This window comes from Synchiropus splendidus, chromosome 2 (genome assembly GCF_027744825.2).
Source record: "Synchiropus splendidus isolate RoL2022-P1 chromosome 2, RoL_Sspl_1.0, whole genome shotgun sequence".
In the NCBI taxonomy this organism is placed as follows: domain Eukaryota; kingdom Metazoa; phylum Chordata; class Actinopteri; order Syngnathiformes; family Callionymidae; genus Synchiropus; species Synchiropus splendidus.
Genome location: NC_071335.1, coordinates 21,191,697 through 21,208,106, shown reverse-complemented (window position 1 = coordinate 21,208,106; position 16,410 = coordinate 21,191,697). Strand labels below are relative to the sequence as shown.

At 41.6% G+C, this 16,410-nt stretch overlaps 2 protein-coding genes across 2 annotated transcripts in view; one reads left to right on the top strand and one right to left on the bottom strand.

The window, feature by feature from the left end:
• The window catches only part of ctnna2 (catenin (cadherin-associated protein), alpha 2), a 121,662-nt gene that overhangs the window by 45,285 nt on the left and 59,967 nt on the right, over positions 1-16,410 (bottom strand). The window lies entirely within an intron of this gene.
• Positions 8,973-14,602, top strand: lrrtm1 (leucine rich repeat transmembrane neuronal 1). Its single transcript, XM_053855012.1, has one exon. The coding sequence runs from the start codon at positions 10,129-10,131 to the stop codon at positions 11,689-11,691; it is 1,563 nt and encodes a 520-aa protein (XP_053710987.1). The 5' UTR covers positions 8,973-10,128; the 3' UTR covers positions 11,692-14,602.

The window sequence follows — 16,410 nt, the reverse complement described above, 5'->3', positions numbered from 1 at the left end:
GCATATATCCAAACTGCTGGGTTTGTTTTGGAGTTTGAGTTGGCGATTAGGGCACATTTGAAATCAGGAATCAAACTCAGTTTCGAGTCTATAAGAAATTGTAAGTTCAGCCTTTCCCTTAGGGAGAAAAGCAGCTTTATATTGTCTTGGTTGCATTTTCGGGTCCAGCAAACAAGCCTGAATCTCTGCGAGTACGCTGGGCCATCTGTATCACCAACAGAACCCCAAACCTGAAAGAGTAAAATCCAGAGAGTAGGCCAGAGCCCTATTTGTTTTGTACATATACATGTTTTGTTTATGTATTTGAGCAAAGAGGAAAACAGATTTTTTTGTCAGTTGCTGTATGAGACATTGAGGTCTCTTGCCAAAGCAGATGCCATGGAAACATTAGTCATTGTGATGCCCACAGTGCGCGTCTCATTAAGGGACCTAAGGGATGGACTCGGTGCCAAATATTAAAAAGGACATTTAGTGGAACGTTTCAGAGGACAGTTCAAAGCATGTCACAAGCTCACTGACTAATCATGGGCCTTAGATCTGAACTATAGGTCAGCATTAATGCAAGGATGATTTCTACTTTAAACAGACATTGTTTTGCCCCCAAAAATCCATCTATCTATCTTTCCATCTATCTGTCTGTCTGTCTGTCTATCTATGATCCATCTATCTATCTATCTATCTATCTATCTATCTATGATCCATCTATCTATCTATCTGTCTGTCTGTCTGTCTGTCTGTCTGTCTGTCTGTCTTTCTGTCTGTCTGTCTGTCTATCTATGATCCATCTATCTATCTATCTATATATCTATCTATCTATGATCCATCTATCTATCTATCTGTCTGTCTGTCTGTCTGTCTGTCTATCTATGATCCATCAATCTATGTATCTATCTATCTATCTGTCTGTCTGTCTGTCTATCATCCATCTATCTATCCATCTATGATCCATCTATCTATCTATGTATCTATCTATGTATCTATCTATCTATCTATCTATCTATCTATCTATGTATCTATCTATCTGTCTGTCTGTCTGTCTGTCTGTCTGTCTATCTATCTATCTATCTATCCATCTATCTACACATTGGTAGCTCCAAAGAGAGACCAAACATTCATATATGATATATAATACATACTGTGTGGTATTGCATATGTGGCTGTTGCCGCATACTTCTAAATCCTCTCTGTGTTTGTGCGGCTCTTCTATGGAAGTGCTGAGGGCGACCATGTGAACTCAGTACTCCTACGCTCTGCGTTCTCTTACTTTGTGATCATATATCATAATGTAAACATTCGAGCAGGTATGTGCTACATGCTTGTGAAATCCCTTGGGCATTGACGGGATCAGTAGCTATACAGTAGAGTATAGGAATGTGTCAAGAGAGTGGCCAGTCTTTCAGGTGTGGATGACAAGAAAAAAATCCAGATGCCACTCTTGGAGAATAAGGAACTTGTAGTGTTTTATATATAGTGTTCTGTTCCATGTTTGGGGTCCTCAGGAAATGGCATCCAGAGTTACGAATTATCAGTTGCACTTAAAACATCGGAGGGCAGTCACAATTCAACTCCGACTGAGATTTAATCAACACGCCAATGGTGCGTAAAATAGACGCAAGGAGCGGCTCCCTGTTCCCATCACCACACATTAATTTCACATCATAAAGTTTATAAATAAGATTCCTCATAGCGATGAGTCAGGTTTGCTCATGCATCATGCCAATATCCAACACAGCTCAGTCAGAAATGTGCTCTTTAAAAAGAAGGCTGAAACTGACTCATTCACACTCGGATATCTGCACGCAACAAGAGACGCATCTTACGATGATGGCAACAATTTGACTTACTTCAAACCTGGTCAACACCATGTGGAAATGACGGCGGCATATTAAGGTCTGGCCACAACAAATAGCTTTTACACCCAACAACACAACTTTCCCAATTTTCACTCCATAAAAAGTTTTTTCTCTCTGACTCAGAATGTGTATGTAGCACCAAATGTATCAAGGTCCGCCAGGCCATTCCCACTTGTTTAGACACATTATTGAGTCCTGTCCTTGCTTTATTGTGAAAGCAGTGGCAATACTTTTATTCCATGTTTAGTTGGAAGGTACTCCGTGCTAATGGACGAGCTGCTCTGAGCATCTTCATGACGCAAAGCTCCAAATATAACTTGCCGTTTTCTGGCAATAAATGTGCACAGCAACTGGCGGTCTCTCCATGGTGTTGCCAGCGCATCTCGCCGAAGGATGTGAACTGGAGAAGTGTGGTGCACCATTGACCAATGCCAAAGAAATAAGGGGAAAAAAACAGCCGCTAATTCACAAGATGCAAAAGGGAAAATCAAAAGATTGGCCAGCTGAGTCAGAAACGCAAGTGGTGGAAGGAAACGGGGGCATTCAGTCTCATTGTCTGGCAAGATCAATGTGTTAAATGATATCAATTCCGGCTCTTTGTCAATTCAATTAGGCTGAAGCGAGGGGTACAATTACTGTCCAATGTGGTTCCACTGTCTGCAGCTGGCTGAGGAGGAAGGTGAGCTGATAACAAGAGGTTGAGTTAGTGTCTGCGCAGCCCAGGTTTGATTGTTGTGGCTACATGTTGCCCGACTCACCAAGAGATAATGGCGCGCAAGATCCTCATTAAGATACATTGTGCTCTCTCAACTGTGGTGCAATAAACGGTGCAATCTAAATTGTTCTCATTAAGTGGAACCTAAATATGTGTAGCAGAGACTGTCAACCAACTTGATCACACCAAGGAGAGTGAGGAAGAAAACGTGCAGGGTAAATAGAATTTTGGCTACTCTTAAAACTCCCCGTGACATGACAGCAAACACTTTGGTTGGTGTTTATTCATGACATACCAACATATATTAAAATCTCTTTTTTTTTAAATATTATTAAAATGTTTCATTGCCTAAGATATTTAAGACAAATAATGTAGATTAGTTGTTAAAAGAGAGACCACTTTTTCCGTTAAATAAAAATGAATCATCATGGCGTGCTACAGTGTAAATGTGTGCCGCCACGCCTTCAGAAAAATGGTCAGTTTTTAAACATGAAATCTTGCGTGAAGTGGAAACACCACAACAAGCAGGTAACGCATAATGCAGCATAGAGGTGGACGTGATCATGGTAGGTTTCAGCATGTTTTTAACAGTAAAATCCAGAAAACTCGTGGTACTCAAGTCACGCGTTCCGACTGGACATATGAAGATATGGACCGCTGCCAATTGGAGAGAGATGTACTTGTCATGCAGTCAGCTTTTTGAGTAGATCAGCCAAAAAAGAGAAAAAGTTTTTTTCTCTCTGACACAGAATGTGTATGTAGCATCAAATATATCAAGGTCCGCCAGGCCATTTCTACTTGTTTAGACACATTATTGAGTCCTTTCCTTGCTTTATAATGAACTGTACTGGAGCTTTGCCCCAGTACTGAGCTTATGATGTTATATTTGTGAGCGCAGTTATGGGCTAACAAAAGGGCATTTGTCATTTAAACTTTAAACTCTAATTTAAACTGGCAAGACAAGTTGAATTTCCGACCTTGGTAAAGCATTGGTGAGTATCTGTGCCTTAGATGAAGTTTCCCTGGATGGCTGGTTGAGTTCAAGACATGTGTAACACAGTTCCTCATATCGTCTCAATAACAATGCCGTCTGAGGCAAGTACTCTATCATTTATCATTATTGTACTCTAGAACAGCACAACGGGGACATAAGCCGCAACGCCTTCTGGCACAAGGCGGCTAATGTTTAATGGCTATTGTCGTTTGCTTACTTCTCTCATTACAGAGACTCATGTTAGACCTGTCACTGGCTTTTAGCATCTGTAGCCTAGTTGGCTGTGAATCGCAGGGCCCATATGGGATGTCATCACGCTTACGCTCACTATCAAATGAGCAGTTTGTTTAGAAAGAGGAAACACAATGAGCTTTGACTGAGCGCATGGTGGGTTACGTGGTTGTGGATTTAAAGACAAATGAAACGCATATTCCTTTTTCATAGTATTACAATCGACAAAGGAAAGACTTTTCGTTGACAAGTACATTTGCGATTAATAATTTGGAAAACATCTTTTTGGTTTGATGATTCATATGTAATTGTTTCATCAATGTTAAAAAACCCACGATTCCAGCTTTTGAGAATTATATATACATATATATTCAACAACATACAAGTCAGTCAAACTCCAATACCGTTGAAATGGTGCATCACGGATTGATGGAAGGGAAACAGGAGGCGAAAGAGTTAAACGTTGAGGATGCTTGGCTTGACGCCAAGGCACTAGGTGCATCGTTTCAAGAAAATAAAATAAAATGGCTGTCTCGTTATCAGACAGAGAGAGAAAGAAGAGGATAAAAAAGTCCAGTCCTGCAGCAGCAGTTCGGGGAGCTCAAGCAATGCTGCCTGTATCCTCCCTGAACTGAATAGCAAGTAGCTCGCAAGGGACGGACCAATAGGAGGGCTGCAGGAGAGCTGAGAAGCGAGGGAGGGAAGGCTGGGAATAGGTTAGAGAGGGTGAGAAAATGAGAGTGCTGTGATATCTGCAACAGCAGAACTGTAGTGGGGTGGGGGGGGTGGGGGGATTGCAAGTCAATGGGGTGAGAAGAGGTATCATTGATGTATTTTTGTTTCACTGCAGAGCAAGTAAAGGATGTTTATCACACATAAACGCAGCTGTGCACGCATGTTTGGAAATGACTTAGCGGCGTAAGGGCTCTTGTGTTCAAGGTATTCGGCGGATGCATCACATAGTGGGCTACAGTTTCCTTGAACACACCGAGTCCAGTCAAAAAGTGTTTCGGGAGATTGCATCAGCACATGTCGTCGTCCTGCAAGGGATACAAACTGCTAAAAGGCACAGGTTATAAATAGTAGCTCCTCCATTTATTGATATTTTGGAGGGACCATTTTTCTTCTCACCCATCTATGACTTTGGTTTTGGACAGAACAAAACACATACAGGGTGGATAATACTCCACATGAATTCATTGTACAGAAGGATGTGGGGGAGAGCAAAGACATGGTGGACACTACAGGGGCGAGGCAGAGTATGTCTGGCCAAGAAACACCTGGACGTTATCACAGGCACCAGTGAAGATAACTACAGAAGGACCGTGGCAGCTCAGTCACCGTTCAAGGACTTCATTGTGCACAACGGGAACAGAGTCCAGAAACCTCCACAGGTCGCCTGCTGCTCGCGGACAACACTAAGACTCCCATCCCCGACGCCAACACCAATCCCAGCAGCAAGCATCGTGGCTTTTATTACTGACTCCATTCTCTAGTTTATTGCATGCAACAGGCTTTAAAACTGAAAGAAAAAAAATGTGAACATGTTTAACTAGAGTCCATGCAGTATCTATATGTATTACTATTTTCACTTAACTTCATCAAGTACCCCCATTAAGTCATAGGAATTTCAAAACAAGTACTTTATTGTACTTTATATTGATCATTATAAACATTTCTTAAAATAATCCTTAGCACTGAGTGGTAAATGCAGTTTCATAAAACAGTATTATTGCAGGGTAGATGAAACCACCAGAGGGCACTGTCTGCTGTAAAATGTTTAGACTTGCACAACTTTTTCGATGAAACTTCTCATCGATTCCGAAACAAAGAGCGCCATCTGGTGGCCTCTGAAAATTAGGACGCTATTTTATGAAGCCTCATCAACCCATCAGAACTTAGCAGTATGTCTGAGAAATGAGAGGATACGGGAAACGGCATGGACACAAAAGTCAGCAGTGGCTCAGTTTTATATTTAGCTATGTAAATTGACTGATAAATCGAGAGCCTTGTCTTATGGCTCAGCTCTCACCTCACCACAACAGACCGGTACAGCATCTCTCGCTACCCTTTCCCCTTACTCGTGAAGAAGATCCCAGGACACTTCAACTCCTCCCCTTGTGGCAAGAACAGCCTTTTCCTGCTACAAACCATGGCCTCAGACTTTGAGGCCATGGTTTGTGTGTGAGAAGCTAAAACCATTGAAACCACTGACATGTTTTCTGGTTTCCAAATGGCACACAACATAATGATGGTATATATATATATATATATATATATATATATATATATATATATATATATATATATATATATATATATATATATATATATATATATATATATATATATATATATATATATATATATATCTCGCACCTTATTGCCAAAAATCTATACCATTTATACGATACTGAGCACCGACTCACACCTAACAAAACCACCCCACGATGTGACCTGATGCTGTGAGTCGTATTGTTGCAAAGCAGAAAGGTTGCAAAATAACATCTTATTTTTATTCCCTCTTGAAGGAAAAAAAAAACAAAATAAAATGTGGATGTGGAGCTGTGAAACAAAAAAAAAGGGGGATTCTAAAATATTCCAATCATGCAAACTTTTGGCAACTGTTTGGGCTCTCAGCATGACGGCGCTGGTTGTCAGGGATCAGATGTGCCGAAGAGAATGTGGACATTTGTCTTCCTGTAAACCAGGATAATGATGACTCAAGCTGGTCCCGAGGTTTTGATACAGTGTGTAGGTAGCACTAATCAGGGATTAGGGTTGGTTTTGGGAAAAGAAGAAGAGAGGTTCCTTATGTCTGACACCAGTGAGGTGCTGTAGGAGCAGGGCCTGCGCAGAGCAAGAAATAAACAAGAACATATTTCCTTGAGGTAATGATCCAGTGTGCACCAGCATCAAAGGATGCTCAGGCTGACTGAGCGGGTGAGCTGATTATATCTCTCTTCAGCCTTTCATGTGGGCTTTGTCAGTCTGGCCACGGAGCATCATAAAGCCCCTCATATCTGTGTTGCTGCCATTAGAAGCTGGGAATAAGGAACTGTAAACTCGCCGCATATCAGTCGCTGCGCAACACACAGCTGATGCGCACAGTCAGTAGATGACACGTAAATGGCATAAGTGCACGGCAATTGATGCCACTTTATGGGCCAACCCCCTTTTGCTCCCTAATCTGGCTCATAATGTGTCGCCTGCGGTCACTTCAGACACGGAATGATAATAACGCAAGGCGTGTTTTTATCAAACTGTAATTCTTCAAGTCGGTGAACAGTTTTGAAGACTGGCAGATGAGTTAGATCAGGGGAGGAAGAAAATGAATTATAGACTTTTATGTGAATGAATTTGTGTAGTAAATGATGTACATTTGCAATTTGCTTGAAACAGATTTTATCAGTACAACTTTAGATGTGCCTGCTATTTTTTGTCTAATATTAAACTAGAAAAGCACTAGAGGAGAACTGAGACCTTCCCCACAACTGCGCTGTCCAGGGTCGGCTCTCAATGGATGTACACCACTGAAGTCTCACCATCAGTTCCCAGACCGATGATATTCCCTGGAATTTTAATGTGGAATAAGCAGTCAACGTTTTGGTATAATTTGAGTCAATCACATCCCTGGCGTTGGTAGTACTATTTCAGTTCCATTCGGTATATACAAGCCAAGAGTCTAGCCATGAAATGCTTTCTATTAAAAGTTTGGCTTGCAGACTTCCCAAGGTGCCTCACAAATGCCTTTACAGTTTAAACTACCAAGCATTTCAGGCTTTTGCATCAGAGACATTTGCCATGATTCATTTGAACATACGATAAGCACGTCGACACATCACGAATCTAGACGCTCCTTTGGCTCTGGATGAGGCAACAGACCAGAGTAGTGAGGCCGATGTGATGTGTGGGCAAGCTGCTCCAGAGGGCCGGATTGTGAGCCTCTCACAGAGGGATTTTCATGTCGTCTGACAGCACAGCAGCTCTTTTGGTGAAGTGAAGGTGAAGGGAAATCTTAAGAGAAATAAACACACTTCACTTAAAAATATCCGCTGTATTTATATATATATATAGATATATATAGATATAGATATATATAGATATATATAGATATATATATAGAGATATAGATAGATAGATAGATAGATAGATAGATATATAGATAGATATAAATATAGATATATATGTGCACATTTGCACGTACATGTGAGTTTCACATACACTTACACTTTTGCTGACCTGAACGCCGGGGCAGAGTGCCAAAGCTCTTAAAGTCTGAAAACTGATGGTCTGGATATTCTCATCTCCTGTTCGCTGTGTCAAGTCATTACAGTGAACCAAGTCATTAGCTGATGGTGTAGTCATCCATTTCAGTCGGGAGGATCGGAGGTAGGTATGAGATGATACCATAGAGACGTCCGACGTATGTCATCCGTGGCTTCTGCACACTTTCTTTTTTTCACAATTGCATCTTGAGCAACGACAGCCACCTCCGGTTGTCTGTGCGTTTTCTACCAACCTGTTTTAATGTGACGCACTCTTGATGATGACATCATTCATGACTGAGTCTGAAACAGAGTCTGAGGCACTCAGTCACAGACAGATACAGGAGCCGTGTCAAAAAACTGCAGAACTGGGCAGGTCTCCCTCGGGGTTCCACACATGAAACTTTGGTTTTATCCATTGAAAACACGTGCACAGGTATGAATTGATGTGAACTCGTGATGATATTTGTAATCTATATCGAATAAGTCTTGATTCGACAAATAGACTAATTCTAATGACAAGACAAAGATATGGTGAACAGTCCGTTGATCACTGCATTAAATATTTTAATTATTGTGAAATATTACGTTTATTTTAATGGCTGACCTTCACCTCAGGCTTTTCAACCAAGTCTGCTGGATGGTTAGCATCTCTTATCAGCAGCGACATTCATGAGGTGGGGTTTTCTCAAAGTCTCGGTTGGTTATCACCAGTTTTCATAATACAGCTTGCTCTCTCCGTTTTGCTTGAGGTACAGAGAGTGAGGGGGCAGAGAGAGAGAGAGAGAGAAAGAGAGAGAGAGAAAGGGGTAGGGAGGGAGGCAGGGATGGTTCATTAAAGCTCTTAGCTTAAGCCCTGCCCATTCTGAATATGCAAATGCACCAGGCACACAGAAAAAAAAACACAGCAAGACAAAATCTAGAAGGGAATGAGAGAAAGAGAGAGAGAGAGAGAGAGCAGCATGATCAAGTGAGTGAGCGATCAAGGGAAGCAGAGTGTGAGGGGGAGAGAGCGAGCTCTCTGAATTGTGAGTGGCTTACGACACTCAGTGAACAGAAGGCGCTTCTGCATGTGGTGTCAGCGTACTGGTCTGCTGGAAGGGACTGTGCGATCTCTGCTTCCCATTTACCGCCCCCACTCGGCACCAGCATCAACCTTCAGCAGCGGACCATGAAAACACCCAGAGCTGGGGAGTGAACAGAACCCGCAAGCCGCCAGGGATGCGAGAGGCTTCTTCAGCGTCATGAGGCACTGGCATGACGAGGAATACTGTTGCACATGAAGACAAGGTTTTCTTCTTCGTTCTTTTTTTGCTTCCGCCTCGGCATTCATCATTGAAAGCATGACCACGAGCTTGATTTGATTCATTCTTTGAAGCCAGTGATCGCTTTCGGGGACATTGATGTGTGCTGGCATACGTGCCAAAACTTGGCCAGGAAGGGGAGGAACAGCGATATCTGAAAATTATTTCCCCGTCTTTTTTTTTTCCCCTTTTTTTCTGGCATGCTCTTCATTGCAGTAGAGAGCCGCAGAGGAGACAGAGCTCATGCATACAGACGGGGGAACTTGTGCCTCCTACCATCTCGCTGAAAGCTACTTGGATTCCTACTCTTTGTGGCTCTTTCACTTGAGGAGAACTAAGACATTGTAAGCCTGCCAAGGATCGGGTGTCCACTGAAAGACGAGACGGGAGGGGGGGAATTTGTACCACAGTGGGATCCTTTTGAGATTCGCAGAGAATTAGACTTGGGGCACAAAGCGAGACGGTGAATGGAATTGTCAGCTTTTGGATAGGGGTGAGTTGGAATCATTTTGGAACACCTTTTTTTTTCCGTTCCCCACCCACTGCCGATCATACAACAGTGGAGAGACTTGTCTTCGGTAGGCTTCTTTTTCTTCGAACATGTTCATGGATGTTAAAAAATATTGCCTCCTGCGTTCACTCGTGCACGGTCCGAAAAATGACTGACAGATAATGTGATGCTCATGAAGGGATGAGTGCAGTTTGATATCTAGAGGAGGTTCAATGGACATTTTCTCAGAGACATCCCCGGATATTTTTTCTAATGGATTTCCTTTTAATCGGACTGTATTTAAAGTGGCCACTGAAGAAGCCCCCGGGATTGATATTGTTTTCACTGGGCATTTTTTTGAGACTGGTTCCCCGGGCAGAGGGGGTCTGTCCAAGGCTGTGTCGCTGCGACAGCAAGCTGCTGTACTGCGAGGGACTCAACCTAACAGACATACCCCGCAATTTGAGCAGCGCCATGGGTCTGTCGATGAGAGAAAACAACCTGACTGAGTTGCGCGAGGGGCAGTTGGCTGGACTGTCGCAGCTTACCTGGCTATACCTGGATCACAACAACATTGACATTGTGGAGGAAGGGGCTTTTGAGAGACTAAGAAGAGTTAAGGAGTTGGACTTGAGCAGCAACCATATTGAAAATCTGCCAAACGGCACCTTTAGGCCCCTCCCAAACTTGCGCATTCTAGATCTCTCATACAACAGGCTGCAGGCCCTCGAGCCCGACCTCTTTTATGGCCTTAGGAAGCTCACTAATTTGCATTTGCGATATAATTCTCTCAAGTTTGTGCCAGTGCGGATTTTCCAGGACTGCAGAAGCATGCAATTTCTAGACTTGGGACACAACCAATTGCAGAGCCTGGCGCGCAACTCGTTTGCCGGCCTCTTCAAGTTGACCGAGCTGCATCTTGAGCACAATGAATTGGTTAAAGTCAACCTCGCCCATTTCCCGCGTCTCATTTCGTTACGAACTTTGTACATGCACAACAATCACGCGACCATTGTTGTCAATACCCTGGAGTGGACGTGGCATTTTTTAGAAAAGATTGACCTGTCAGCGAATGAAATCGAATACATCGAGCCCCACGTTTTTGAGAGCGCGCCAAACCTCAAATCGCTCATGCTGGACACTAACCGGCTGACGTACGTGGACCAGCGTGTATTAGATTCATGGTCATCTTTGGACAGCATCACTCTGGCAGGGAACGACTGGGAGTGCAGCCGCAACGTGTGTGCCTTGGCCTCCTGGCTCAGTGCCTTCCAGGGTCAGCGTGATAATTCACTGTTGTGTTCAAGCCCAGATTCTGCACAAGGTGAGGACGTGTTGGATGCCGTCTACGCTTTCCAGCTGTGTGAGGACGCCCTGCAGGACGTGACTACAGCAGGTCTGTACGCCACGACGCTGGATCATGCCCAGGGTGGTGCAGTATACCTGGGATCATTTACTCCAAACCCATATGATGGCGATCTGGTCACCAGTTCATTCACGGTCACAGTGAGCCACGACGACCTGGAAAGCACCATGCAGATCCATAAAGTGGTGACGGGCACCATGGCACTCATCTTTTCATTTCTCATCATCGTGCTGATGCTGTACGTGGCGTGGAAGTGCTTTCCTGCCGGAATAAGACAACTAAGGCAGTGCCTCAGCAGCCAGCGTCGCAAGCAGAAGCAGAAACAAAACATGCAGCAGATGGCTGCGATCTCTACACCAGAGTACTATGTCGACTATAAGCCGAACCATATTGAGGGAGCGCTTGTCATCATTAATGAATATGGTTCCTGCACATGTCAACAGCAACCTTCACGGGAATGTGAGGTGTGACGCTGCATTGTGATTAAGCCTTTAACTGTGTTTACGTGGAAATTCAGCAAGTCACTTCTGTTGGATGAACAGCAGAGGGAACAACTGAGGGACAAAAAAAAAAACAACAACACGAGAGCGGTGAGTGTTTTGCAGTGAAAGAAATTGCTGTGGATTCACTGCTTTCCTGCAATCGTACTCCTTTGGGACCAAAAGAAACGATTCTGGCCTGAGGACCTGTTGATGTTCGACAGAAACAGTATGAGAACTCTGTTATGTGCAATTATTCCCTCACGTATGGATATTCAGCTTTAATCAGTGACATGACATTTGAATACTGTTTAAAAAAATCAACTAAGGACACACATACAAGAAAAGAAAAAGAAAAAAAAGCAAGTGTAATATACTACAGACAATATTTCAGAGTCCTAAAAAAAACTGATGTGTATATGTTAAAAAAAAGAAGCGTGTAAATGTGGACAAAAATGGAACATGAAATTATTTTGTAAACTACAATGTCAAAATAAATGAATTGCTATTCACAGTCAAGTCAATTGTACATGAGACGCTTGTCAAATGGGACGAATGAGGAAAGATTCAGTGGTTGGGCTCATGAACTGGCGAGCAATGACTCAGCACTGTATCAAACCAAAACAACTCAATGGAGGCGTACAAAATGAGAGCACCACAGGGATATCTGCATCTCATCATCAATGTGTGTTCATATCTGAATTCTAGAGCTCAGCTGTAACGCACATACTTGCTGTTTGGTCATTGTGTATCATTATGAGTGTGATTTATTTGAATTAGTTGATTAAATACATTCTGTTCTGTTGGCTGACCTTAACTTATACTATATTCCTAAGTGTGCAATGTCTGACTAAAGCAATCACCGTTCCAACAGAGAAATGTATCTCATTGCTTTCCACTTGTTCGCCAATTCCTGAGTTACAAAAGAAGCACATAAAAGAACAAGATGAGTAAAAAAAAAAAAGAATCATCCTGCGTGTGCTTCTATAAAGTGGAACTCAAATCAGAATCACAGAGCAAACTATCACCAGCTTCAACAGAGATTTGCACATAATTATTCTTCACTGTGTTTTAATGTGCTGTAAAAAATGTTTGTGGACAACAAGGCAGTTGTGTGGTGTACATACAGTATATTTCCTTTCTCCTCTGGTGTTCATTGTGTAAATTAATTCACAGACAGAAATGTTTCATGGCTTCTTTGACGTGTACACCATGTCACATGAAGAAGGAGGCGGAAGCTCACAACCACTGCAGCAAAGAGGGTACAGAGTGCTCTCTAGTGTACGTCCTGATAACGTGGCTGTATTTCATTTGTAAACCATTCTCTGCAACATCAAGCCGCAGGGGGAACAGTATTATTTTGGATTTGTGCTTTCTGTTTGTTTTAATTTTCCTAAAAAGAAAAAAAAAACTATATATTTTTTATTTTGATATATTATAAAATAATGTTTACAACTTGTTATTCTACAGGAATAAAATGTTTTACCGACTCACCTAAACATCACTTGTCATGAGATTTAAAGAAATATATATTATGTATTGATAGGTAGTCGCGGGTTGTATTGATGCGCCTGGAGGGGTTCGGTTCAAGATGCATTCATGAATAGGACATTTTCCTAGAGCATGTACATAGCTTATGCTAAACAGCTGTACACTACATTTTGCCGTCGCAGCTCTTCAAAATGCCTCAGGTGGGAAATTCTCGACTCCCTGTCAAAGATGGTGAAGATAATTATTGACCCATGTACACAACAGAAATATACCTAATTTGAAACAAGACTACCTCGTCCCTGACAGTCATTCACGAGCAGCCATCTTGTTTTACACGCTCTCTTAAGGGCGTCAATAAAGAACAAACTTCTACTTTAATTTAACCCAAGATGGAACAGGCAATTATGAGGCATTGTGAGAAGAAGAATTGATCAAATTAATTTTTTTTTTTTTCACAAATAATGCTCTGGATGTCTATTTCAATCGACATGTATTTACTTACATTCATAGGCTGGCGAAGGCTTCTAAAATATATATTTTAAAATATGAATTTACATCTCTAAGCAGAATACAAAGCCACACATTAATCAGGTTTTTATTAAAAATAACACCTCTGTCCATCTAATTGTATTCATAGCTAATGAACCAAAGATTTTTTTTTTAATGTAAATAAAATGACGTCATTTCTGCAAAGACAGTCACACTTATTTATTTATTTTTACATATTACAAGTTATATCACATCAACTGCTACCTAAATTTGAAATCAAAGATCAGTTATATTGAATTATATTAGTATTTATTAGTGTCATATGCTTCAAAACATCAACTTATTATTTACCGTTTATCATTTTTATTGTAGTTTTTCAACCCCGGAGAACCCAAGGACCACATGGGGTAACAGCCAAATTTGACCGTGTGGGTTCTCCAGGGTTCCAATTTATGTCAGCACTGAACTCTTGTGTGAATCACCACACATTCAGACCAAAAGCACATGTAGTGACGTGGTCACAAGTATGTATCCGCGGACGAGGAGGACATCCTGGATTTATGATCTGTGTCCAGGTTGTTCCACTTGGAACATGGCTTCGAGTCATCACCCCACTACCATCTAAATGTAAATGCATGGCAGTTCATCTGTGTTAATCATTTTTCACATTACAAATTCTTATCATCACTGCACCTAATAAATTTAAGGTCTTCAATCTGTTTGCACACGTGCTGTATTATGTCAATTACATAGGCCTGTAGTTGCACAGGTGAATTTGAGGCTTTCATTTTAGGATATATACGGTGATGTAGTTCATGAATTAGAGTTATGAGAGAAATGTAGCCAGTACAAATATTGGATCTTCTCTGACATAAACTGCATGTGCTGACTCCTCTATCAATTCTATTAGGGTTAAAGGGATCTTTTATATTTATATATATATATAGACTGCGAGTATGTTTCCTTCCCGTTTTCTGCTGCTCTTTCTTACACACTCCTTACAAACTCCCCGAGCCCTTAATGCTTGATACCCAGTAACCACAGAGAAAACATCAATTCATCTAACTGACAGTAGATCCAATCTCGACTTGACCTATGCCAGAGGTGATGATTCCCAAAGGGGCTCTGAGACAGCATCCATTAAAAATTCTGTGATTGATGCTACTCAGTAAAAATCAATAGAGAGGAGTGAAAACCAACGTCATCACAGAGATCACCAACGTATTAACAGCCAAAGAGTTCTGGCCGAGTTGTGCTCCATTCGTAAATACGAAACAGGTGATGCTACACAGAACATATCATTGGAAGTTGATACGCAGCATAGAAGGGTGTTAATCTCACTTTTCATATCAACGGAATCACGTAGAAAGTTCAAATTAAATGAACGTTACACTAATCCATGGAGGACTGTTCCATATTTAGCTGTTTATTCTGGTTATATACTTTTCCCTTTCCCCTTTTTAAAGTTTAATAGAACTTAAAAAGTCTGATTAATTGTCACTTACTTTCAAAAAAGTGCAACCTATTCTGGAAATCATTATTATTATTATTATTATTATTATTATTATTATTATTATTATTATTATAGTGGTGAAAGTTATTCAAAGATAAAGATGATTGTATCATTACTAAAATTAAAAAAGTAAAAGTGATTCTTCAATTTAACAATGGATTATGCAATAAAAACATTGTGTTTGCATGTGAACAAACATCTTTAATTGACCCCTCAACACACGAGATCGACATGCAAGGTCTCACCACGAAGGAAAATGGCTTCTTTTCAAAGCACCTGAGCAACGTTGTGAATGCGTTCGGTTTACAGAAGCCAGCTGCTTCTTCGCTGGAGGAAACACATGTGCATCTATAGAGCACAGCAGCCTTGCTGAAATGACCGATGCATGTTTGCGCAACTGAGCACCAACTGTACATGTGAAACGACAATATGCTTTCACGCGCCTTGATATAAATAGACATAGGATAAACATAGTGAAAGCCTAAAGAAAGCCATTCCAAGCAATTGAACTACGCCTTGGCCAATCGTGTAGCAGCCGCTTGTGTGACATTTCTGACACACAAACAGCTCAGGTCCGATACGCTCAGATTGAGAATGTGGGACGCCAAAAGTAGACCTCAATTACAACATTAAACTAGAGAACTAGTATTGTCTAATTCCTTTTTTTGGGCCAATTTTAAGCATTCTACTGCTATCTAGCTGCTTGAAGCAATTTGTTAACAGCGAGGAAAATAAATGAGTTTGGATTGAGAAAGCAGTAATTTGATGAATAACCCTTTGCCTGACCCTCAGTCAACAATGCAAAGTGTTCCAATCTGCCGAAACACAGTTAAGCCGATACTGAGGGCTACGATTAGGTTAGAGACCAATCATAACCAACAACCTTAATTCAGACAGCACTGAGGGACATTCATTTCAGCCAGTGGTGTTAGGCTTCCTGCAACACACACACACACACACTATCAGGTTTTGTTGCCAGCCTCTCACCCTAAACCTAACCACCCAAAACACATAGCTAACCATAACCAGGAATCCGAACCAAACTTGCACCCACATTTCATGACCCAGTTATTTTGAAGTCCGCAAATTGAGGCTTAACCTTGTGGGGTCGAGCCAAATGTCCCCACAAAACCATACAGTCCTCACAAGGCTGGTGTTGTGTCAATAACTGGTCGCCTCAAAGTAGAATAAACAAGCACACACACACACACCTCCAC

What these genes read in the sequence shown, in the direction of transcription:
- lrrtm1 (XM_053855012.1), top strand. Translation starts at nt 10,129, where the DNA reads ATGGATTTCCTTTTAATCGGACTGTATTTAAAGTGGCCACTGAAGAAG.